Source organism: Nannospalax galili, unplaced genomic scaffold, assembly GCF_000622305.1.
Source record: "Nannospalax galili isolate Female #2095 unplaced genomic scaffold, S.galili_v1.0 scaffold1398, whole genome shotgun sequence".
Classification (NCBI taxonomy): domain Eukaryota; kingdom Metazoa; phylum Chordata; class Mammalia; order Rodentia; family Spalacidae; genus Nannospalax; species Nannospalax galili.
In genome coordinates this window covers 214,323-241,161 of record NW_008342016.1, presented here as the reverse complement: position 1 = coordinate 241,161, position 26,839 = coordinate 214,323, and the positions used below count along the sequence as shown (strand labels likewise).

The 26,839-nt window shown below is 36.3% G+C and overlaps 1 protein-coding gene across 4 annotated transcripts in view; it reads left to right on the top strand.

The window, feature by feature from the left end:
* The window catches only part of Ubr3 (ubiquitin protein ligase E3 component n-recognin 3), a 219,890-nt gene that overhangs the window by 97,568 nt on the left and 95,483 nt on the right, over window positions 1-26,839 (top strand). For all 4 annotated transcript variants that reach the window (XM_029565777.1, XM_029565774.1, XM_029565775.1 and 1 more), the window contains exons 20-25: window positions 281-422; window positions 4,664-4,768; window positions 6,489-6,662; window positions 9,178-9,638; window positions 19,718-19,806; window positions 25,062-25,211. In XM_029565777.1, coding sequence (XP_029421637.1) covers window positions 281-422; window positions 4,664-4,768; window positions 6,489-6,662; window positions 9,178-9,638; window positions 19,718-19,806; window positions 25,062-25,211 — 1,121 coding nt within the window. The remainder of the gene's footprint in view (window positions 1-280; window positions 423-4,663; window positions 4,769-6,488; window positions 6,663-9,177; window positions 9,639-19,717; window positions 19,807-25,061; window positions 25,212-26,839) is intronic.

Genomic DNA, 26,839 nt, shown 5'->3' with positions numbered 1-26,839 from the left:
TGTAATCATGCTCAGATGCCGAGGAGCTCAGAAGGTGGGCGACTGTGACCAGTGATAGTCATGTATATAGAGATTAGAAATGCATGTGAAAACGTCTCAATGTCAATTGCTTTGGAATGAATTCTTCTGTATGAAAAAAAAAAGTTGTGCTGTAAAGTAAAAAAAAAAAAAATAATAGTGCTTAGAAAAATGTGACAAATTTGTGTCTATAAATAATTGTTTAAACCATAGTTTAATTTTGAGTTTGTTATGTAATTTTGATTTTGTTTTATTTCTACAGTTTAAAGCAGAGTGGAAAGTTTCCTGGCAATCCCTGGCCTCCATATAAGAAAAGGACATCACTCCACCCTAGCTATAAAGGTCTCATGAGACTTTTGCATTGTAAAACTTTACACATTGTGTTATTCACTCTGCTTTACAAGGTACAGTAGTAATTTTACTATGACTTAGATTATAGTTTATTTTTGTAATTTTCAAATAAAAGTGCTAAAGAATATTTACACAAAAGTACCATTTATAAAGCAGAGTATGTTTATAAATTTAAGATGTTTAAGGATCAATTATAATCACATGTATTTGAATTCCAAGTTGAAAGTAACCAAATAGCTATACCTCTTTGTGGAACAATGTTTGTTTCTAACTCGGCTTCAGATGGGAATATTTATGTATGACTTCTGTAGCGTAGGAAGTGAAATGTGTGGGGCTATGAGAACAATGGAGTAAACCAAGGGTCCAAGTAGTCACTGAACCCATCAAGTAACAAAACTGAAATATCAGCTCTGCAAACTGTACATACTTTAAAGTGGTTCTCATTGCTCTTTATCTCTCATTAGTTACTCCAGAAGAGGAGGGGTTTGGGTGGGGTTCTATGTGGCAACATAAAAATGTTTCTTATTTTTGGTAAAAAACATCTTTAGAAACTCAGAACATCCTTTACTTTCCTGTTACCTAGAATTTGTTTTATTTTGGGTTCTTCTTAGATAAAACTGGCTTATTTGACTAATTGTAATTGTGTACTAAAAATTACATAAAGTATATTATGGAGTGAATGTGTATTTATGTATATATGTATGTTTGCAAGTGCACATGTGTTGTGCAATGGCTGTCAGAAGAGGGTGTTAGATCCCCTGGAACTGGAATTATACACACTGGGATTTTTATGATTTAAACTGTATAAGAAAGATAAAATAACTATACCCATTTCATATAGATCAGATAACTAAACATCTATAAAGTAATAAATAAACATAAGTATTATGAAATTAGAAATAAAATACAATTTTTTCCTTAATTTGAAAATTTAAAAATAAAAGAAATTCAAAGAAAACTAAGCATAGTCATCATATAGATCTCCATTGACTATGCAGAAATATTTATTATTTAAGAACTATGCATTCATTTAGTTAAGTTTTCTTGTAGCGCTTACCATGTAACAAAATAATGCCTTCAGGTTTCCTTTAGATTTCCATTTCTTTTTTTTTTTCTTTCAGATAGGGTTTCACTGTTGCCCTAGCTGACCTTGGTCTCACAGAGCTCTGCTTACACCTGTCTCCCAAGTCCTGGGATTAAAGGCCTATACCACCACGCCTGGCTTTTTTGTATCCTTCTTTTCAGCTTCACTCATAACCAATTTTTCATTTTACTTATAAAAGTTAAAAGTTACTTTAGTTAGCTGGGCGTGATGGTGCACACCTTTGATGTTAGCACTCAGGAGGCAGAGGCAGGTTCAAGGCCAGCCTGGTCTACACAGTGAGTTCCGAGCCAGCTGGAGCTACAGGGAGACCCTGTCTGAAAAGCATTAAAAAAAAGAAGTTGCTTTAGCTAAGATTTAGACCAGTGTCTGAAAAAAAAAAGCCCTGAAAAATTCATTATTATTACTATCTAAGTGGATTATTCAGAAAAATTATTTAAAGTGCACCTTCATTAAAATGTCTTTTATCTTTTCATACTGAAAAGCAATTTGTATTTTATAAATAGACATTATTGGCCGGGCGTGGTGGCGCACACTTTTAATCCCAGCACTTGGGAGGCAGAGGCAGGTGGGATCCTCTGTGAGTTTGAGGCCAGCTTGGGCTACAGAGTGAGTACCAGGCAGCTGGAGCTACAGGGAGACCCTGTCTCAAAAAGACCAAAAAAATAGACATTATTGAAGGATTCCTCAGAGCTAGATTTTCCCACTGTTAATGTGTATATGGTTGTTGACATTATTGTATTTAATTCTAGCAAAATTCTGTATGAATAAATCTGTTGTTATTCTCAGTTTTCAGTGTGAGTTTTAGAAGTTAAATAGAAATGAAGGAAGCCTTGCTGAAAATGACTTACCATCTTTCAAGTTATACTTTTCCAACTTTTAAATTTTACTTAATTACTTTATCAGAGGTAAAAAGTCAGTGTTTGAATTGTTTCAAGAATATTATGACTAAATTTTAAAATTTGTAATAGTGTTTTTGATATAAACAATTATAATAAAAAAGCTCTCTAATTGCCAAGCATTGGCAAGTCATCTTTACAGAAATCTGTTGCAGCAAACCACCATCAACTCCTGCTATGTTTAATACTAAAGAGCATGGCAAAATGTTCCAGAAAAATCACTTCTTTTTAAATCCTTAGTTTTCATATTACAGTTAAAACTATAATACTGCAGGATTTCAAGTAAATTTTTTTTGGTCTTTTTGAGACAGGGTCTCCCTGTAGCCTCAGCTGGTGCCTGGATTTGCTGTGGAGACCGGGCTGGCCTTGAACTCACAGAGATCTGCCTGCCTCTGCCTCCCAAGTGCTGGGATTAAAGGCGTGTGCCACCATGCCTGGCTAAGTACAATTTCTTTTGAATTTAGATAGTAATGCTTTATTTATCGAGAGGAGATAGTAACCACAACCATTGTCCTGGGAGGCTGCAATCTGTGTAGTGTTGCTTAGACAAGGTGAGTTTGTGGCTAAGCCTTGCTTTCCCTCCATGAAGTATTAGGTTAGAAAGGGTGATCTCTGGTGGCTCCCAGCTTTCAGTTCCCTGCTTGGGCTACTTCTGCTCTTCACACTGTTGGTGCTGCCTACCTATTGCTAGGTACTGTAGTAAGCAAATAGCAGATGTTAACACATGTCTGCCTCCAACAATTCTGTACTGTTTTTCCAGACTTAAAGATGGAAAAATTAAGGCCAAAGATTGTTGCTACAGCTCAAATAGGTATATATAGAGTCTGTGTTAGGAAATGAGGTTTTAAAAAGTTTTAAGAGCCATTAATCGTCCAAGAGCTAAATGGAGAAACCCTCTCATTTGTCAAAGTAAATATTAGAAAGTCTGTTAGTGAACATCTGTATTCTTTAGATACAGTAATTAGGTCTTTCCTTATCCCCTATTCATTTGGACTGTTACTGTGAGGCTCAGCTTAGCCTCCCTTCTTTGCACTCTCTCTTACCTCCCACACAGCTGACATGGCCACTCCTTGCTGAACTTTTTCTTCTACCCCTTCCATCATTTGGCCTTTTTAATAATGAGAACAAGATGATAGATACCTCACCATTTTGTTCCTCTAGTATCTTAGGTATCCTTTGATCATTGGTCTGTTACATCATCTAGAATGAGTGACTGACTGGTGGAGGTAGTCCTAAAATCCTATAGAAGATGAGTCAGGCTTAAACTGTATAATCTGTGTGTAACATTTTGCTTAGAGAAGCCCCTCTACTAATCACTTGCATTCCTTTTTCCTTTCTAATTATAAAAACTACACATTGGCTTACATACTTATACAGCCACACATAGTACTCAGAGGTCCAGAACTTTAATTTTAAAGACAGAATTGGTAAACATGAATGTTTCATAAATAGTTGTTATGTTCCTGATTATATGCTAGGTGCTAATGCTAAGCATATTTTCGTTTCCTGTGTTATCCTGGTTAGCCAATTTTTTTTTTGGTACTCTTATCTTCAGGAGGTAGCAGACTAGGATATAAGGTATTCTTGCTAAATTATTTTATTAAATACAGGTATATTGATTTTTGTGGACTGTTTAATGTGGTACTCTTTAGGAAATATTCAAATTGCTACTTCTAGATAATGGTTAAAATTCCTATATAGGGGCTGGAGAGATGACTTAAGTGGTTAAGAGTATATACTGCTCTCGTAGAGGGCCTGAGTCATGTTCCTAGTACCTACGTCATGTGGCTCACAACCACCTGTAACTCCAGCTGCAGAGGATCCAACACCTTCCTCTGACCTCTGTGCATTCATGTGCAAGTCCCTCACACCCCCCTTTCCCCCCAAATATGGACACATATGCAGGCACATAATTAAAAATAAAAAACTCTTAAGAAAAAGTTGTACGTAATCTTCAAGGAAAATTGTTTCTCATGTATTTTTCACTAAGATGTAGCTTCATGTGTGTATCTGATATTTATCTGATTATGGTTTTCATCTGTAATAAAATGTTTTTGGATTTTTAATTGAAATATGTTTTATATAAAAAGTAATTCTGGCCGGGCATGGTGGCGCACGCTTTTAATCCTAGCACTCGGGAGGCAGAGGCAGGCGGATCGCTGTGAGTTCAAGGCCAGCCTGGTCTACATAGTGAGTTCCAGGACAGCTGGGGCTACAGGGAGACCCTGTCTCAAAAAGACCAAAAAAAAAAAAAAAAAAAGTAATTCTGAGATATTTTCTTTCCTTTTTAAAGATTCTGATGGATCATCAAAATCTGTCAGAACATGTGCTCTGCATGGTTTTATATCTGATTGAATTAGGACTTGAAAATTCTGCTGAGGATGAATCTGAGGAAGAGGTAAGTAATGTCTTCTAATTTAGAATTTTTAGATAGGAAGCAATTTCTATCTGTCTTGAGACAGTTGTTTCCAAGCTAGAGTATAAGTATATGTATGGATTAATCTTGAAGTGTATTTATGAATTTGTCACTGTTAGATATAAGAGCTACTAGAGAAGGTCTTATTAATTAATTTTGTGTGTGTGCACACGCTTGCGCGTACCATGATGCATATGTGGAGGTCAGAGGACAACTTGTAGGAGTCAATTCTCTCCTTCCAGAACCATGTGGTACCTGGAGATGGTCATTAGGCTTGACAGCGAGTACCTTTACCCACTGAGCCAATTTCCTGGCCCTAAAGACCCTATTTTTCTTTGTTTTTAATTGTTAAAATTTTTATTTTTATTTTATGTGTATGAGTGTTTTGCCTGTATGTATGTAAGTGCACCACATGTGTGCAGTGCCTATGGAGATCAGAAGAACGTGCTAGATCTCCTGGAACTGGTGTTACTGTGGACTGTTAGCTGCCATATAGATGGTGGGAATTGAACTCCAGTCCTCTGCAAGAGCAGCCAGTGGTCTTAACTGCTGAGCATCTCTCCAGCCCCAAAAGACCCTATTCTTAAAATGCATGTCATCCTTTAGAGCTTTCATTGATACTTAAGGAATTAATTTTACTTGGAACTATTGAATTTGAAGATTTATTGTTCACATATGTATTATGTATTTTTTTCTGTTATGGTAAGAACAGTGGTTATGAGTAAGTAGTTACTAAGTTAGGACTTCAGTTTAAAATGCTAATGCCTTGATTTGGGATTAATTTTGAGTGCCATAGTCTTTGTATGAAGATTTTAAAGGTCGCCTGGTGAGATGGCTCAGCTGGTAAAAATGTCTGCCACCAAATCTGATGACCTGAGTTCAATACTTAGAACCCATGTGGGAGAAGGCGAGAACTCCTACAAGTTGTCCTCTGACCTCCACACATGTGTCTTGGCACACATGTGCACACACACTAGATAAATGTAATAAAAATCCTAAATAAGACTTAACAAATATAATGGAATAAAATACTTAAGAATATGTTTTTAATGTGTTTTCAGTGCTCTATAAGTATCAATCAGTCATTGCTATGAACGAATTTTACAAAGATTCTTGGTGAAATACAGTGATTCAGGCTCCTTCCAAATCAGCATATATTCTTTCATAGGTATTTCAAGATCATTAAGATTTCTCTGACTATTCATGCTTTTGTTCAGTTTTTTTTGGCCCTTCTCATTAGCCCAAGCTAGCATTATTTGACTGTATTATGAGTTATTATTAGTGAATGATAAGTATTCTGTAGCATTAAGTATTTCTATATTAAAAGATGCTGGGCGTGGTGGTGCACACCTTTAATCCCAGCACTCAGGAGGCAAAGGCAGGCGGATCTCCTGGTCTACATAGTGGGTTCCAGGACAGCTGGGGCTACAAGGAGACCCTGTCTCAAAAAGACAAAAAAAAAAAAAAAAGTTATATTTTCTTAGGAGATACTTTGCTAATTTCACTGGACTGCAAAATTTGCGAACTTTATTCCTACATTTTGTGCTTGAAATTGACTATTTAAATTTAAATTTGTCCACTTTATAATTTAAGGATGAGATGTATAAGAGATTCAGGAGTATAACAGATAGTGGATAATTATTTGGGCTTGTATCTCAGACCAGACAAGTGTTTATTTGTTTATTTACTTAATATGTTTTAGGTATCAGTGGGTGGACCAGAACGTTGTCATGACAGCTGGTTCCCTGGCAGTAACTTAGTATCCAACATGCGACACTTTATAAACTATGTTAGGGTGAGAGTTCCAGAGACTGCTCCTGAAGTGAAGAGAGACTTACCTGCAAGCACTAGCTCTGACAGCCTGGGTTCTTTACAAGTAAGTGTAAAATAGAGGAAGATGAAAGAAAAGGTTTATGTTATACTGGGATCTGTTACTTAGATCACTGTATGGAATCCAAAAGAAAAGTCTGGTTAAGAATATCTTTAAATTGTTTTTATGGGGGGCGTGGGCTTTTGGTCCCAGCACTTGGGAGGTAGAGGCAGGTGAATCTCTGTGAGTTCAAGGCCAGCCTGGTCTCCATAGTGAGTTCCAGGACAGCTGGGGCTACAGGAAGACCCTGTTTCAAAAAGAACCCCCCCCCCAAAAAAAAATTGTCTTTATGCCCTGTGATATATCGAAGCCACTTAGCCTTACCAGTCTTTTTCCTTTAACCTGCCAGAGTTCTCGACGACCTAAAGTTCTTCAGAGAGAGGTAGATGTATATGATATTTGCATTAACTAGCAACTTGGCTTAACTGGAAATGAGGAAAACCCCCAAACACTGAAGTATTTGTGTGTGTGTATGTGTGTGTGAGATTAATATGATTAAATTAAAAAATATTTCAATTTTTTTTACTTTTAATAAAATGATTTAAGTTTAAAGACATTTCATATTATTGATTAAAAATAATGCTGAGTGTTTAGTAGTAGATTTTTTTTTATTAGTATTAAAAGTATTTGGGGCCAATTACAGGTGACCCATTTGGATCTGTTTACATTTAACATTGCAACTGTTTTACTAACATCTTAAAAATGACTATTTCCTAAAACAAAGTAAATTTAATTGCTGGCAGCATGCCCACTTAAAAAATGTTTTGGCTTTAATGGCAATTAGTTTTCTGATGAAACAGGTCCATAAATATCTTAGACTCTGTATATTGTGCTTTGGGACTCATTTTGAAAGCAGCTCTTTCATTGCATGATGCTTCATTCATTAATTGCAAAAAATAGAAATGAAAAATATTAAAATGGCATGCCAAATAATTAAGCAGTTTTATTTTCCTACAAACTAGTTTCTAGTGAATAAAGAGAAGTGAATTACACATTTCACTTGATAAAGTCTATTAACTAGCAATGTGGCTTAACTGGAAATGAAGGAAAAAAACCCAAATAATGAAGTATTTATCTATATGTGATTAATATCATTACATTTGAAAACATTTCTTTAATTTTTTTTTTACTTTACTTTTATTCTTTGTTTTGCTTTTGTTGTGAACACTGTAAAGGGTTTTAATTAAGAACTTGGAACCTTTATCAGAGGCAGCTCTTGCCACGAATGCTGTTAAAGAATACTTTTAAAAAAGCGGCTTGAGAGGCTGGAGAGATGGCTCAGTGGCTAAGAACACTGGTTGTTCTTGTAGAAGACCCGAGTTTGGATCCCAGCACTCACATGATAGCTAACAACTGTCTGTAACTCCAGTCCCAGCGTATCCAGCAGTCCTTTCTGACCTCTGCTGGCATTGTACGACACGGGTGCACTTACCTTCATGCAGGCAATACACTCATACACATAAAATAAAAATAATAAAATTGTATTCATGCTCAGATGCCGAGGAGCTCAGAAGGTGGGCGACTGTGACCAGTGATAGTCATAAATAAATAAAATAAAATAAAAAGTAATAAATAAAATATTTTTGAAAAAAAAAACAAAAAAGAAATATCCTTACTGAATATTAAAAAAAAATAATAAAATTAAAAAAAGCAGCTTCAATGTACAAAAAAATTGTATACTATTACTTGATTCACAAAAGCATCTTTTTTATACTTTAGAAAATCATATCTTAAGTAAAAGATGATTTCTAAGAGCACTGATGCTGTTTCCTTTAGCAGGAAGGCTGTTTGGAAGACAAATTATTGAGAAAAACATTTAGTAAAACAAATGTATTTTAATAACAAATATACTACTGTAAAATGTGAAACAAATCAATTCAGTCTTTTATCCTTATATTTAAATTTAATAACTTTAAGTATTTGTTAGTAATTTTCAAACTTTTGAAATTCTTTAAAAGTGAAATTAATTTTCAGCTTAGATTCAATAACTTAGAAAATTTTTAAAAATTAACTTATTTTCCTACCTGGAAACTGTAGCAGGTTTTCAGAAGTTCATGAAGAGTGCCAAGCATGTACTTAATGGGAGTTTGAGACCAGCCGGGTCTACGTTACATAACAGGTTCCAGGCCAGCCAGGGCTTCATAGTGAGATCCTGTCTCAAACCCTCCCCCTACAAAAAGTAGAGAGTATATATAGTTTTCTTCCTTTAAATTTAGAAATTAGTTTTTGATTTTTCTCTAATATGGCTGCAGATAATGCATAATCTTTATTTTCTATGGTACACACACTCAGGTTACACAGAGAGGCCATTGTCAATAACCTCTTTTCCTCACTGCTGTTTGCAGATTGACTGGTACTAAATCTGCTTGGGAAAGGGAGGTGAAAGGGACAGGTTTATTTAAGGAGGAAATCTATTGAAGAGATCTTTGGATGAAATTGTAAGCATTCTGTTTGGAAAAATACAGTATATTTGTAGAATTGGTATTCAATAACATTTTTCTTTTTTCATTTTTGTTGGTAGAATTCTGGTACAGCTCAAGTTTTCAGCTTAGTAGCAGAGCGTAGAAAGAAGTTTCAGGAGATCATCAATCGCAGTAGCAGTGAAGCAAATCAGGTGGTCCGCCCCAAAACGTCAAGTAAATGGTCAGCTCCTGGTTCAGCTCCCCAGTTAACCACAGCCATTTTGGAAATTAAGGAAAGCATATTGTCTTTGCTAATTAAACTCCACCACAAACTCTCAGGAAAACAAAACTCCTACTATCCTCCTTGGCTTGATGACATAGAAGTTTTAATCCAGCCAGAAGTCCCTAAATACAACCATGGGGATGGTATAACTGCAGTAGAAAGAATTTTGCTAAAAGCTGCAGTGCAAAGCAGAATGAACAAACGCATCATTGAAGAGATATGCAGGAAAGTGACTCCTCCTGTGCCACCCAAAAAAGTCACTGCCACAGAGAAGAAAACTCTAGACAAGGAGGAAAGGTAATTTTATTGTTAATGTTTAAATATGTGTGGAACAGTTGAAGATTCGATTGGATTTTTCTCTTTTTTTTTTTTTTTGGTCAGCTAGGGCTAACTACCTGGTTAATTTAGGTATAACAATCACAGCTGTTTAGTTTATAATGTAATGGTTGAACCATAGCCATTGCTTATGTGTGTGGTATCTGAATTCCTTGGGGAGAAAAGATGAGAGTTGCTGACTCCAACATTAAGTTACCATTTAAAGTTGGAAGCTTCTTTATAATCATTGTTATTACAGCTATTGCTATGGATCTAAGAAATCTTGTGCTGTTAAAATGGTTATTAATTTAACTTCAAATAAGAATAGAAGTATTTTAAGTATTTTTAAGTTTATTTTTATTTTATGAGAATGGGTGTTATGCCTGCATGTATGTAAGTGTCATGCAGTACCTGCAGAGGACAGAAGAGGACATTGGATTCCCTGGAACTGGAGTTGTGGATGGTTGTTAGCCTCTATGTGGGTGCTGGAATTTGAACCCAGGTCTTTTGCAAGAGTATCCAGTGCTCTTAACTGCTGAGCCATCTCTCTAGCCCCAGTATTTCCTTTTTAACATTTCCTTCCTTCCTTCCTTCCTTCCTTCCTTCCTTCCTTCCTTCCATGTGTATGTATGTATTTACATGTATGTGTGTGTACATTTATATGTACATTTATATGGAATGGCACATGTGGAGGTCAGAGGACAACTTGTGAAGCCTATTCTCTCCTTCTATCATATGAGTCTTGGAGGATCAAATTTAGATCATCAGACTTAGTGGCAAGCCATCTCAGTAGTCCTTAATATTTCTTAAAATAGAAATCCAACTATTTAAATTTTTTGGCACTTTATCAATACACAATTGCTAATTATTAGAAAAGGTGTTTTAAACACATCCTAACTTATGCCTTTAGCTTTGGGCTTTTAAGTTACTTTTAATTTATTGTTAAATCATTATATTTATAACCCTTTTTCCCTCATCTGTGACTTTCTTGGAATGGTGATTTTTATAAGTGAATTTTGTGGCTCTTGGGGCTTTGAACATGGTTTTAGCTAAGAGAGTTACATGACTCTGCTGTTTCTCAACAACTTTGTTACCATTACCTACTATACTGTCCCTAAACATGACAAAAATGAATCTTGAGACACTGAAATTCAAATGTAGTTGTCAAATTCTTGGGAAAGGTCCAGAATTAGTGAATGATAACATATTTTCTAATGAATATACATAAGACTAAAAGACCAAGGACATACTTCTTTTTCAGATGAAATTTAGTATTGCCATTATTCACTTCTCAGAGGGTGAAAATAATATTCATTGATTTAATTTTTTGGAAATAAATTTATCTACTAATGCAACAATTACATGGTAAGGGTATGTTCTGCCCCTTAAGGACAATTTAAATGGGTCATTTCAATATTAAGAAGCATTAATTTGTCATCTTAGTGTCTTTTATAATAAATAAAAATGATCGTTAATATATGGATTACTCTTGTGAGCATTGTGAGCAAATTAATAGTTTGATGTGCTTCAGAGGTGTTTTCTGGATTAATTTCATCTTCTTGGTTACTTTTAAGATTAAACCTAGTCAAATGTAGGTTGAATGGTTAGTAGAAACCAGCCCAAGGTGATTTGATTATATCGATCTCTTCCCTATTCATTGAGCATCAACCAGGCTCTTCTCTGGAAATAGGATATACATTTGTGTCTAATATGTCTCATGTCTTTGACCTTGAGGAATTGATACTACAGTGGAAAGACAGACAAGTGAGTAGATAGTTGTTAGTATAATCAATGTTATATTAGATGAACAGAATATTATTAGGTGTAGCAGGTCATATGGCTAAGAAGGTAACCAGGTATGGTTTAACTGGCACTTAGTGTGTAAATGGTATGGAAAAGGCATTGATGAATTTGAAGAATGAAAATAATCACATTCAGTGGATTTGAGTGGGCTAAGACTAGAAATTGGGAGAGCAAGCTATTTAGGGTTGTGGGAGGGCAAGTATGGTTTGGGTCTGAACTATATGATGATAATGTGATGAGATGTTTACAGGTCTAAGATGTTAGACTTGGTGATCAATGTGATGTGAGAGATAAAGAAGAAGTATTGTTCTTTGAGTTCTGACTTGGATGATATACTTGTTTATCAAACTAAAGAAATGTAGGAGCAGGTTGAGGCTGGGTGTAGTGGTGCACTCCTTTAATCCTAGTAGAGGCAGAAGGATCTCTGTGAGTTCCAGGCTAGCCAGGGCTACATAGTGAAACCCTGTCTCAAAACAAACAAAACCCAAAAACCATGATGGGTTTAGTTCTGAATTGAAGATGTCTTAGCGAAGACAAATAGTTTAGGTTTAAGATTTGTGTCTTAGGGGAAAATTCTTAGAATTAGAGATTTCTTCATATGGGTAATAATGGAAGTCTTATATATGGGAGAGTATGCATAGTAAAACGATGAGAAAATTGAACATAGAAGTCAAGGAAAAGCAGTAAAGGCAATGACTGTGGAAAGGGTGCCAGCAAAGTTGACTGAAGAGAGGGCTAGAGTGGAGCAGCACTGGAATGAGTGGTGTTTTCATTTCAAACTGTTGCTGTGACAAAGCACTGACCAAAAGCAATGGGAGGAAAGGGCTTATTTCAGCTTACAGGTTACAATCCATCATTGATGGACGTCAAGGCAGAGCCTCAAGCAGGAACTTGGAGCAGAAACCATGGAGGTTGCTGCTCCTTGCTGGCTCATTCATAGGCTCATATTTAGCTGGCTTTCTTCCTTTTCTTCTTTTTTTTTGTGATCTTTTTGAGACAGGGTCTCTTGTAGCCCCAGCTGATCTGCAACTCACTATCTAGACCTGGCTGGCCTTGAACTCACAGAGATCTGCCTTCCTCTGCCTCCCAAGTGCTGGGATTACAGGTGTGGGCCACCATGCCTGGCATTTAGCTGTCTTTCTTATACAGCTCAGGGACATCTGCCCAGGAAGTGGTTCTACCCACAGAGGGCTGGACCCCCTGCATCAATTAACAATCAAGACAATTTCCCATAGTTGCTCACAGGCCAGTCTCATCTGGGAAATTACTCATTTGTTCAGAGGTTCTAGCAAAGGAGCACAGCTACTCATACACTTGACTGAAGACCTGTCCTTGTCTAATGGGAAGGTTGTTCTCTGACCAAGCCACAGCTTCAGGAAGGGCACATGTGGAATGTTGAAGGAGGAAGGGGACACTTGCTCAACCAGAGAGATTGGCTGAATCTACCCTGGTGATTAGTGGGGTGATCCAGAAATTCCTCAGTTGAGACTAGCTAAAACTAACTAGGATAAATGGCATTAAAGAAGTGTGTAAGAGGAAGGAGGCCATAAAAGAAGAAGTGTATCAAAATTGTTCAATGTTAGAAGAGTTTAGATATGTTTGGAAGTCATATATGATTTCCTAGTTAGGAGACCATCCTTTGATAACTTATGGTTGTATGTATTTCATCTCTGAGGTAAACAAAGGTTTTTTTTTTTTTTTTTGGTCTTTTTGAGACAGGATCTCCCTGTAGAATAGCCCCAAGTGTCCTGAAACGCACTGTGTAGACCAGGCTGGCCTTGAACTCACAGAGATCTGCCTGCCACTGCCTTCCAAGTGCTGGGATCAAAGGCATGCATCACCACACCCAGCTAAAAGTTTTTTTTTAATAAGAGAAAAATCCATATTAAAAATATATATGGGAGCTGGGGAGGTAGCTCAGGGGGTAAGTCCACTTACTATATAAACATGAGGACCTAAGTTTAAATGCCCAACACCCATGTAGGAAGCTGAGCGTGGCTGCATGCCTGTGGCACAGAGACAGGCGGATCCCAGTAGCTCCCTGGCCAGCCTGTCTAGCTGAAACAGTGAGGGAACCTGCCTCTAGGTAATAAGGTGGCGAATGGTAGAAGTCCTCTAATGTTACCACCCACATCTGCACATGCACACCAAACGAACAAACAGTCCTCCAAAACCCAGCAACAAAAAACCCACAGAAGCTTAGATTGCAGTAAGAGTTTAGAAATATTTTGACTTTTCTCTCATAGTGTTATGCTTTCCAAATAGGAGTTATAAAGAACTAACATGTAATTGAAATGGTAGTTCATTATTTTTAAATGAGTAATTACCTAGAATTTAATGCATTTATTGATTAAAAAACAGCTGAAAATGAGATAAAACTTCTTTTTGTTAATCTCTTCTAAATTAGTGGGCTTTCCTTCTGATTATAGAATAGTGTGATTTTTTTCTTTTAAGGGATGTAAACACTTAGAGACCTGTTTGGTTAAGGGTATTTTGTAGTTATTTTTAGTAGTATGAAATTAGAAGACACCATTTAGATGCTATTTTTACAAAGGCCCTGATGCTCTTGTAATAAATAATGCTCTAGCGAACTGGGGATCTAGTTCAGTGGTAGGGTGCATGCCTAATATTTAAGAGGCCCTGGACTTGATTTTTAGCACTGCATGCATGTACTCACACATGCGCGCATGCACGCACATTAACAACAACAAAAACCTCAACCAAAACCAAAAACATAACCCCTAAAACAAAACAAAACAGAACAAAAAACCTAAAAATTTTTACAAACTGTTAGATTTTCTTTCTTTCAGCAGTGATGATATTGACAAACACTTGAGTATGTTGTTTGTTTTTTAAAGATAGGGTCTGGCTATGTAGCCCTGGTTAGCCTAGAACTCTCTACGTATCTCTGTCTGGCGTTAAACTCCCAGAGATCCACCTATCTCTGCCTCCCGAGTACTGGGATTAAAGGTATATGTACCTGCTCAGCAGTGACAAGCACTTAAACTAATTCTGTAGTTAAGAGATTAAGATGAGTTTGGATTTTACCGTGCTTTTTACTTGTCTGTTTTCTGTTTTGGATAAAGTTTCATAACAGACAGAATGTTTCATAAACTCTTAATGATGATCCATTTCCTCCTGTAGAAATTTTAGCATCATTTCCACAATATATTAATTCCATACAAAAAATGATACAAATGATAAGTCATAGATAGATTAAAAAAATTTTTTTTTGGTCTTTTTGAGACAGGGTCTCCCTGTAGCCCCCGCTGGCCTGAAACTTCACTATGTAGACCAGGCTGGCCTTGAACTCACAGAGATCCGCCTGCCTCTTCCTCCTCAGTGCTGGGACTAAAGGTGTGCGCCACCACACCAGACTAGATTTAATAATTTTTAACATCAGTGTCCTTGTTCTCCAGGATGATAATGGAAAATTTCTGAGATTTACTGAATTTACCAAAACTTGCTTGTCATTTGTTTAATGACTCTTATTTACATTTATGCCTAATTTAGTAAAAGAATAATGTAGATTAAGAAAAATTCACAAGTGACATGCTGTTTCTGGTTCTAGAAAGCTAGCAGAGAAATACATTTTAATTCTAGTTATACCTGAGGTTTTCTTATGTTTGATACATAGATTTGTTATTTGAAATATTCTCTTATTGACATATTTATTGTAAATGTAAATGTGCATGTTTAGAGGTGAGCTGTAGAATGACACTGATTAAGGAAGGAAGCAAGCAAAATTTCAGAGTTTCCCTAGTAGAAACAGGAGACCAAATATGTATTCTGTCATTGCTCATGTCTATCAAAGCTGTTTTGGATGATTCTTGGAGGGCTTTGAGCTTCTATAGTATATTTTTGTTTTCCTTCCTTTATGAAATTTCTTTTTTGAGGATGGACTTAATTTTTATGAATTTTTAATTTTTTTTTTCTTTTTGAGACAGGGTCTCCTTGTAGCCCCAGCTGGCCTGGAACTCACTATGTAGACCAGGCTGGCCTTGAACTCACAAATATCCACCTGCCTCTGCCTCCCAAGTGCTAGGATTAAAGGCGTGCGCCACCATACCCGGCGAATTTTTAACTTTTAAAGTAATCTTAAACTTTAAGGGACAAGGAACCTGCTGAAGATTTCAGTCAGTTGCTGGTACAGTACCCTTCATTGTAGAATATTTTAGTATATACTTCCTAGAAGTAAACTTTTTATACAATCTTAATATAACTATTGAGATTAGGAAATTAACTCTTTTTTTTTTTTTTGGTCTTTTTGAAGCAGGGTCTCCCTGTAGCCCCAGCTGTCCTGGAACTCACTATGTAGACCAGGTTGGCCTTGAACTCACAGAGATCTGCCTGCCTCTGCCTCCCAAGTGCTGGGACTACAGGCATACACCATCATACCTGGCAGGAAATTAACATTTTATGATTAAATTAACATTGTATGATTAAATCCTAACATCCTACATTTAGATAGTTGTTCAAATGTTTCTCACAACAGATCCATTCTTCAATTGCTCATTGAATTTAATTGTTGTATCTTTTTGGTCTTTTACAAGGTAGAAGAGTTTCCTCAGTCTGTCCCTTAAATTCCTGACCTTGGCACCTCTGGAAGGTCCAGGGTAGCAGTAGCATTGTAAGCTGTCACTCACTGTGGGCTTATCTGCTTCTATTTGGTCTGTGCTCAGGTGACAGGAATGCCAGTGAGATATGGTTTTCTTTTCATTGAATCACATCAGTCTCTTGATTTCCATTTGTTTCATCATTTGTATTTCCATTTGTTTTGGGTTTTAAAAAAATATTTTATGTGTATGAGTGTATTGCCTGCATGTAAGTGCACTTGTATTGTGCAGTGCCCATGGAGGATGAGGTGTCAGAAGAGGGCATTAACTCCTCTCCTCCCCAGGCACTGGAGTTACTGAAGGTTGTTAGCTATCATGTGGGTGCTGGGAATCGAACCAGGGTCTTCTTTAAGAGCAGACAGTTCTCTTAAATACTGAGCCATCTCTCCAGCCCAAGGGTTTTGATTTTTTTTGAGACCGGGTCTTATCATGTAGCTCCTGCTGGTCTAGAACTTGTTACATAGACCTGGCTAGCCTCAAGCTCACAGAGATCTGGCTGCCTCTGTCTCCCAAGTGCCCTCACACCAAGCCCTATGTTGTTTTTTGTTTGTTTGTTTTCTTTTTGTCTTTTGTAGACAGGGTCTCCCTGTAGCTCCAGCTGACCTGGAACTCACTATGTAAACCAGACTGATCTTGATCTTAGAGGGATCCACCTGTCCCTGCCTCTGGAGTGCTGGGATGTACCACCACACCTGGCTCCTACATTTGTTTTTTGATTAAGAGGTTGTCTGCTAGACTTCTTCACTGTCCAGTTACCTTCCCCTCCTTTTAAATTAATGCATATTTTGAATTTTTGGCTATATAATTTGAAATTCTGAAATATCCTATTTCTTATCAACTTTTTTTTTAAAAGTCATGGACTCATTGGGTGCCTATTTTACTTTATGGATTATCATCTGATATGTTCATTATTAATTCTGTTGATCAAATTGTTCCAACTTTAACCATTAAGAGTTCCTTAAAGCTGGGATGTATTTTTTTTTATCTGTCTTTATCACTCTTTGAACATATTCTTTCAAAAGTATTTTTTATTCTTTGAGAATTGAGAATTTCATACAGTGTATTTTGATCATATTTGTCCTTTTTCCCTCCATCTTCTTTCAGATCTCCCTACCCACCCAACTTAGTGTCCTTTTTTTTTTAAATTTTTATTTTAAAGCTTATTGCCTCCAATTTGTGTTGCTCAGATGCTTTTTGGCATGGGTTCACCCCTTGGAATATAGCCTGCCTACCGTTGGTCACCCTCTCAAAGAAAACCAGCTTTCCCTCTCCCAGAAGCTATTAGTTGTCAATACTCAGCTAGGGGTGGGACTTTGTGCCTCCTTTTCTCTCCATGCTGGAATTTTGTCTGGCTTGAATTTATGCAGGTCTTGTGGACTCTGTCATAACCACCATGAGTTCATATGTGCAGCTTCCCTATTGTGTCTGGAAAACAGTTTCAATATGGTCATCTGCTGTCTCTGTCTCTTACAATCTTCTTGCCCTCCTGTTCTGCAGTGATCCCTGAGCCTTGAGAGGAGAGGGTGTGATATGGGTGCCCCATTTAAGGCTGAGCACTCCACAGTCTCTTACTCTCAGCACATTAGCAATTTGTAAGTACCTGTGTAAAAAGAAGCTTCTCTGATAAGGATTGAGAGATGCACTAATTAATCTATGGGTATAGTGACAAGTCATTAGGAGTTGGTTTAATACTATGTACATTTAGCAGAATAATAGTGATAACTGAACACATTCTTATTAGGAGCAATAAGATGTTCAAAGCTCACCTTGGACTAGAAGTCAGCCATTTCCATGGAGTTTTGGTTGCTTGTAGTAGAATGGGATTTAGAAATACAATCTTTGTGCTTTTTCTGATGAGGTATTGCTATTTTCAGGTCCTTTTAGTTAATAACTGAGAAAAATTTTATGTGTGTATCTTTCTATGACTGTTTGCATAGGGCCTAAAAAAGGAGGGAGAGAGGAGAAATTTATTTTACCTGTTAAAATTATGAATTCATTCTTTCACTTATAATTCTAAACTGATACTGTAAGAGTCATTCTTTTCTTTCTTTATATACTTGTAACCCTCGCAGTAGAAAAACCTCATACCTACAATCATCGATGTTTATTATTTTTTGGTGATTATCCTGCACATAGCTAATTTCTTGCAATCTTTCTTCATACAATTGTCTTCTTAGGCCAGGCTGTTGAGTTCTGGCAGTGGGAGCCTCCGGAAGCAAAGAGGGGATAAATGTAATTGTTTGAAATGATCAATGTCATGGACAAACTAGGTTTGATGAATAAGATAAGAAATTAACTTTGATAATAATATTTTGTCTCAGAAACAATGTAACAGGGTTGTAGCTATAAAATAGTGAAGCACGTTTCTTATGTGGGCCTTCAGTTATCTACAGTGTAAATATTAGGAGAGTTAAAAATCTTTTGAACATTATTGGCAAAAATATGTAACTTTTCAAGTACTACAACCCTTGCCTTTATAGTTATTTCTGATAACCTCCAGTAATTTGATGGGGCAGATGTGTGAGTAATCTACAGATTACTATTAGCATTTCATTCTTCCGAATTTTACTTGTTAGATGTTTGCATTATTTCATATTAATGGACAAATGTTCTGAAGTTTTTCATAGAAATGACTAGATCTTATCTCTATTTGACACAATTTTTTACTTTTATAGTACACAAATATAAATGGTCATGACATGAAACTCCTGTAGCATTCTTTGTTTTTATGCTCTTTGTATCATGGGCTTTGATCAGTTACATTTGTTTTTCATTCAAATTAAAAAAATTGTCTTTCTTGAATTAATAAATAACTTGTTAGCCTTTTTCTTCCTTTCCCTCTTCTTGATAAAATTACTATTTTAACCTTTGTTTACTGGAAGTAAAATTTTATACTCACTGGTATTGTTACTATAATATAATCTGAGGAAGCCTGTTTTCTCTGTTTAGTTTTATTTTCTTATTCTTACGTTATGGACCTGTTGTATTTTTTTAGTGCTTGAAGCCAGTCTCAAAATACTCTCTGAAAATAGATAAGGGATAAATAATAAAAGGAATTATGAGTTAATCCAAAGGAATAATTATCCTTTGACTTAGCATGTTTTTATTCTTCACTGTCTTTGAGACTCGCATTCTTTTAACTTTGTAGAAAAATATCTAACTTTTAATTATTCTTAGTAGAAACTGGAAAATTTACTGACTTCTGTTCATTCTGTTAGAAGACACCTATTCTTAGGATAGCAATAAGTCATTCTTACATTTTAGGCTTTGCTTATGTGTAATATCATAGCCTTTTATAGCAGCCAGTTTACTGTCATTTTTGCCCAGCACAAGTCCCTTGCTGACAGTAGCTTACTGCTCTTTCTGTCATCTGACAGTTTCCAAATTTTCTATGTACCTTAATTATTATTTCACACTTTGAAGTAAATATTGGCTTTTATTTTTACTTATAGAATCAGTGAGTTTGAAGCCTTTTAAAGCAATAGAATCCTTTCAAGGATATTGAAATCTTATATGAACTTTATATGTAGTATAGAAAATATATTGTTCTATATAGCAGGGCTTTTTCATATGTTGTATATTTCTGAGAGACAGTTGATTAGTTTTAAGCACATCTTATGATTTTATTTCTGTTTAATTTAGGCGACAAAAGGCTAGAGAGAGGCAGCAGAAATTGCTTGCAGAGTTTGCCTCACGACAGAAAAGCTTTATGGAAACTGCAATGGATGTTGGTAAGTAAAAAGTTTTAGTTTAGCCAGGTGTGGTGATGCACACTTTTAATCCCAGCACTTAGGAGGCAGAGGCAAGTGGATCTCTGTGAGTTCAAGGCCAGCCTGGTCTACATAGTGAACTCCAGGTCAACTAGAGTTAAAGGGAGACCCTGTCTCAAAAGGATCCCCTCCCCCTAAGTTTTAGTTTAGAACTGTCATAATTACAGTTATTATTTTAGGGATAATCTAGTCTTAACTTCTGTCAGGTTTAAATATTATAGTTAGGTAATTTCTAGTCTTCATTTAAACAGAACACTGGGGGAGATGATTTATTTATTGTGTGTGTGCATACATGTAGACCTACCCATGCCACAGTGTGTCTGTAGGTCAGAGGACAATTTTTTGGAGACATTTCTCTCCTTCTATCATGGGAGTTCAGGTTTTCAGGGTTTGTGGCAAGCATTCTCACCCTCTGAACCATCTTACCTGCCCAGAATCAGATCTTTGCTGTAGCCTATTTTGTTGCTGAGCAGAGTTCCCTTTGCTCTCCTCTGTAAAGCTATCTCTTAAATCTTTCAAATCTGTCAGTGTGCATTTCATTATTTATATTGATACTTTTCTGTGCAAGTGTTCTAAGATCCTTATAATGATTTTTGAATACTCTTAAGTGTCTTCTCTTTGTGTTACCCATTAGTATTTCTAAATATCAGACGTACCTTTTAGTTCAATTCAGATTGGTAGTAGGATTTTACAATGAGAAGGAATGACATTTTCCTGTATGATGGTAGATTGCTGTGAGCAGTCTGTTTGGTTTTTGTTTGATTTGGTTTGGTCTTTTTGAGACAGAGTTTCCCTGTAGCCCTAGCTGGCCTGGAGCTCACTATGTTGACCACTGTTGAGTAGCTACTGCTGCTGTGAGTTCAGTGGGTGCAACAGCCATGTCATATCCAGAAGATATATATTCTTCCCATCCTCTGGCTCTTAAATTCTTTATGCTTCCCTTCTGTGATGGTCCCTGAGCCTTAGAGGGGTGATATCGATGTCTCACTTAGGACTGAGCATTTGACAGTCATACATTCTCTGTACTTTGACCAGTTAGGAGTCTCTGCATTATTCACCACCCATTGCAAACAGAAGGTTCTCTGATCAAGGCTGAGAATAACACTAATTGGCCTGATTGATACCATGGAAAGTAATGGATTATGACATTTTCAAACATATTTGTTCTTTTTTGATTAAAATAAAATTTATTTAATGATGATGTACATTTGATAATAAAATTGTAGTACCATAGTGACATTTGATTGCTTAAACAAAATATCCTTCATATAAAAATCATGTTATGGTATGTATAATTTAATCAGCAAATTCTTGGCTCACAAAGGTACGTATGCTTTGTTGACAGCTTGACAACATTATCATAAATTTACTTAAGATTCAGAACAAAAGACTTGACATTCAGTGTTACAAAAATTTATACTGTACCCATTATACTTTTGTTCAAGGCTGTAAGATAAATCTGTACTTTGTTCTTGTTGATCTCCCCCCACCGCTGTATCTACAATCTCTCTTGCCTGCTCTGCTCCATTTCCTTCCCCATGTAGCCCCATCTTCTTTCATGTCATATGCATTCTGTTACTGTCTCCCCATTCCAAGTTCTATTTTTTTTCTCTTCCATGGTCCCCTTTCTAGTTTCGTGACTTATATGCACTTGCACGTTTGCACACATACGTCTTAAAATAGAGAATATGTATATTAGAGAAAACTTGGTATTTGTCTAATTCTGGCTTATTTCTGTTAACATAATTTCTAGTTTCCTGTAAATGTCATGATTTAATTTTTCTTTTTGGCTGAATAAAATTCCACTGTATATGTATCACATTTTCTCTATCCATTTATCTGTTGATGGACATTAGGGTGGTTTTGTTTCTTAGCTCTTTTGACTAGGGCATCAGTAAGCATGGATGTGCAAATATCTGTGTGGCATGCTGACTTAAGAGTCCTTTGAGTATGTACCCAGGAGTGGCTGGTATAGTTGGATCATATTGTAGTTCTATTTTTAGTTTTTTGAAGCTTTCATATTGATTTCCATAGTGGCTGGACCAGTTTACACTTCCACCAGTAGTGAGTAAGGGTGCCTCTTTTTCCCACATACCAGCATTTGCTGTCATTTCTTTTCCTATCTTTTTAAAAAATGATTTATTATATATGAATGTTTTTATTAATTTATTATTTTTTATATGAATATTTGCCTGCATATATGTATGTACATATGCTAGAAGAGGGCATTAGATCTCCTGGAACTAAAATTAAGGACGTTTCTGAGCTACCATGTGGAGTCTGGGAACTGAACCCTGGTCCTCTGCAAGAGCAGCAAGTGCTCTTAATAGCTGAGTCATCTCTCCAGCTCTGTCATTTGTTTTCTTGATGACAGCTATTCTGTCTGAGGTGTCGTAGAATCTTGAAGTATTTTTAACTTGCATCTGCCTAATGGCAAAGGGTGTTGAACACTTTTAATATATTCATTAGTCATTTGTGTTTCTTCCTTTGAGAACCATTTATTCAGTTCCTTAGGTCATTTATTGACTAGAAGATACGGTTTTTGTTGTTTAATTTTTGTAGTTCTTTATAAATTCCAGGTGTTAGCCCCCTGTATGAAGTACAGTTGGCAAAGATTTCCCCCCATTTGTAGCCTCTCTCTTTACTTTGCTGATTGTTTCCTTTGGTGCAGAAGCTTTTTAGTGTACTGTAATTCCATTTGTCAGTTTGGGGGATTACTTCCTTTGCCATTGGGGTCCTTTTAAGAAAGTTCTTGCCTATGCCTAGATTTTGAAATGTGGCCTTTTTAGTTTCTTTTAAGAAAGACTCAAATAACATAATTATTAAAGTTGGAATTTTAAAAAGTTTCTCTACTTGAAAAACAAGTCATCTTATTTTCCTGTCTTTATGGCTGTATCATTCTCAAGCCTTTCTTTTAAAAACTAGAAATGGTGATGCAGCAACCTCTTTAATACAGTGGGTTGACATTAGGATTTTCTTAAGATTTTCCAGCTGACAAGACTTACTGAAAAAAGAAGTCTTATCTTTGTATGTTAGACAGTCAGTGAAATTCTGTTTATTTGGTCCTTAAAATTAGATTTAGAAATTGTTATTGAATATGTTAATGCTGTAACGAAATGCTTCTAATCATGTGGTTATTAAATAAATAATTAAAAAAATTAGATTTAGACAATTTAATCTACTTATGTCAACCATTTGTTTTCACTTTTGAATTTGAGAACAAGGAAAGACCCCTCTTTCTGTGCTGAGTGATCATTTCTTTCTTTTGAAATATTCTGTTCCTACTAATCTTATTTAAATGAATAATGTGCTTTTTAGTTCTGATTTTATTTGTGTATTATTTTGTTTTTCATTTCTTTGTTGACTTACTAGTTCCATTATTAAGCATTATCCAAATATTTATTTTTGATTCTCATATCTTTTCTAATTAATCACTTCTTGTTTGTGGTCTTTTTGAGACAAGGTCTCCCTATAGCCCAGGGGCCTGGAACTCACTACAGAGACCAGGCTGACCTCAATCTCTGCCTCTGTTTCCCAAGGGCAGGGACTAAAGGCATGCTCCACTACGCCCAGCCAATTAATCACTCTCAATAAAGATATTTTTATGGTTCTTTTAAAAATTAAAAACATGAAAAAATGACATTTCTTTTAAAAAATCTATTTTATTTTATTTTAATTTTTATGTGTATATGTGATTACCTGCATGTATGTATGTGCATATATGCACTATATGCATGTATACCTGGTGTCTGTGGAAGCCAGAAGAACTGTAGTTACAGATGATTGTGAGCTGCTGGGAAACAAACCTAGGTTCTCTGCAAGTGCAACAAGTGCTCCTAACTGCTGAGCCATCTCTCTAGCCCCCTTGACATACTTCTTTTTGTGTTTCTGACATGTAATTTTATATACTTACTTATACTTTAAGTCTTTTAAACATCTTTAAGAGAATTGTGTATATGTGTGTGCACACATGTGTATGGGGTAGGTACCCTCATTGTGTGCATGTGTGGAGGCTAGAGGCCAACTTTGGGCCTCTTTATCTATCTCTTCTCTCCTTATTTTTTGATACTGTGTCCTCTCACTGAACCTGGTACTTGCTGTTTCTGCTAGACTGGCTGTCCAGCAAACTCCAAGGATCCATATCCACTTACCCGTCTTGGTGCTGGGGTTACAGGTGTATACCACTGTGTCCAGTTTTTACATGGGTCCTGGCGATCAGAACTCAGTTTCTCATGTTTGTACAGCATACTCTTTACCCATAGATCCAGTGTCTACAGCCCCTTAAACACCCTAAAAAGCTCTTCTGCTTTCCTGGTCTTTCTTCTCTACTCATCTCTTTGCCACTATAGACAACCTGGCACTGAGGAATTTAATTGACTTTATCTATAAGTCATTATTATTCTAATATTTTATTTCTTGTTGTTAATAATATATTACCATTATTTTCTGTAGTAGTACCTGGCTTTGTTAATACAGAATGTGGCAGTGTATTATGATTTCTGTATACAAACATATTAATGACTTATTTCAGAGATATTACTAAAATAGAGAATTAGTAACCAAATTTTCCTTTTTCATCCATGTATTATATACTGCCATTTTTCCTTAAGAATTGGTATCTTGGGGCTGGAGAGTTGGCTCAGTCATTAAGAGCACCGGCTGCATTTGCAGAAGACCCAAATTCGAATCTCAGCACCTACATGGTGGCTAGCAGCTGTATGTAACTCCAGTTTCAGGGGAGCTCATGCCCTCTTCTCACCTCCCACGAGTATTGCATGACACAGGTGCACTCACATACATGTAGGCAATACACTCATACACATAAAAGAAAAAAAGAATTGCTGTCTTGTATTTCCCCTAAGAGCTTTGAAATAATCAACCTCCTCCTTTGTTTCTTAAAATATTACTTTAAAAATTGCTCTCATGCAAATGTCTTTGCTAATGTTTTTGGTATTGATTTTTATCTGTGATTGGTATAGCATCAGAACTATGTTTAATCATATTATTTAAAGTTTTTATCAACTTCACATTTTTGTTCTTTGAGCAAGTATTTTATATGAACAAGGAAGGGTTTCAATAGTTGTATTATGATCCAGCTTTGTTGGTATTTAAGTTAAAAATTGTTTGAAATAGGTTTTCTTTTTCTATTCTTTTTTTTTTTTGTATTTTTATTGAAAAGGGAATTTTGAAAAATTACAAGTTTCTTTTCTCTCCAGATTCTCCTGAGAATGATGTTCCTATGGATATTTCCACAGCAGAACCTCAAGTTTCTGAGGCTATCTATGACTGTGTTATTTGTGGACAGAGTGGCCCTTCCTCTGAAGACCGACCTACAGGGTTAGTTGTACTGTTACAAGCATCATCAGGTAAGTTAATTTAGACAACATTAATTTAGACATCTGTAACAGATGATTAACTGTGTATTAAATGAAAGTCACTATTTTTATCTACTTATAACTAGATACTTAGATCAAAAATTATGGTTTCATCATCCTTTTCTGACATGAGTATCAGAATAAAGTCTTAGAGAGAATATATTACCTTCCTGCCTCTCCTCCCCCAGAGTGTGATGGGTACCACCTACTAGTGCTAGGTGGTCAGTTACAGAGTTTAATTTTCTTGTTTATTGTTCTAAAATGTATAACCCTCTAAGTCCATCAATATTGTGGTTTTAAGTATTTTAATTATATGTGGTATATCCTGGCAGCTCTTGTCTTTGTATCTTGAGTTATTGAAAACAGTAACTCTTGAAAGAGCATGCAGATTGGTATGTTTGCCAATCTACTGTTTTGTTTTATTTTTGAGATAGGGTTTCTCTGTAGCACCAGATGGCCTGGGACTTGGCTATGTAGACCAGGCTGGCCTCAGTCTCACAGAGATCATGCCTCTGCCATGTAGTGAGCTTGAGACAAACCTGAGCTACATGAGACCCGAGTCAAAAACAAGCAAGCATGGGACTGGAGAGATGGCTCCATGATTAAGAGCACTGGCTGCTCTTGCAGAGGACAGGGGCTTAGTTCTCAGCACCCATATGGTGGCTAACAGCCTTCTATAACACCAGTTCTTGGGGATCCAGTGCCCTCTTCTGGCTGCCGTGGGCATTGCATGCATATGGTGTACCCACATACATGTAGGAAAAAGTTTTTTTTTTGTCTTTTTTGAGACAGGGTCTCCCAGAACCCCAACTGGCCTGGAGCTTGCTGTGTAGACAAGGCTGACCTCAACTCCCAGAGATGCCTGCCTCTGTCTCCCATGTGCTGGGACAAAAGGTGTGCACCACCACACCTGGCAGGAAAAGCGCTTGTACCCATAAAATGAATTTTTTTAAAAAAGCAAGTAAAGCTGGGTTAGGTGGTGCGCTCTTTTAATCCCAGCACTTGGAAGGCAGAGGCAGGCAGATCTCTGTGAGATTGAGGCCAGCCCGGTCTGCATAGTAAATATCAGGTCAGCTAGGGCTACAGGCAGACCCTGTCTTGAAAAAAAAAAAAATCCCAAACAAACAAAATCAGGTAAACAAACAAACAATACACAGAAAGTGTGGGAAGATAGTTTATTCAACAGTTTTCATAAAGAGAGATAGGTTAATCCTATCAATATGAAACACATTTAAATAAAGATTTTGGTAAGAGACAAAGAAGGACATTATATATTGATAAATACGTTAATATCAAGAAAGTATAGCAGTTTTAATGATATGTGCACCAAACAAGAAACTCCCAAGTATATGAAACAAACATTAACAGAATTGAAAGGAGGCATAATAGATGGTTATACAGCATGTGTGGCATAGACTTTAATAGCTGCAATCAATAATCAAACAGAAGACCAAAAAGAAGCTGAAGGCTTGAACAACCTGCTAAAACAGCCACACATTTTAAACACTTTGAACATTTAAAAATTTAAATTATTTTTGTGTGAATATATTTACATCATTTCCATCTCTCCCTCTCCCCCTTCCAAATTCTTATAGTCTCCTCTTTCAAATTCATGCCTT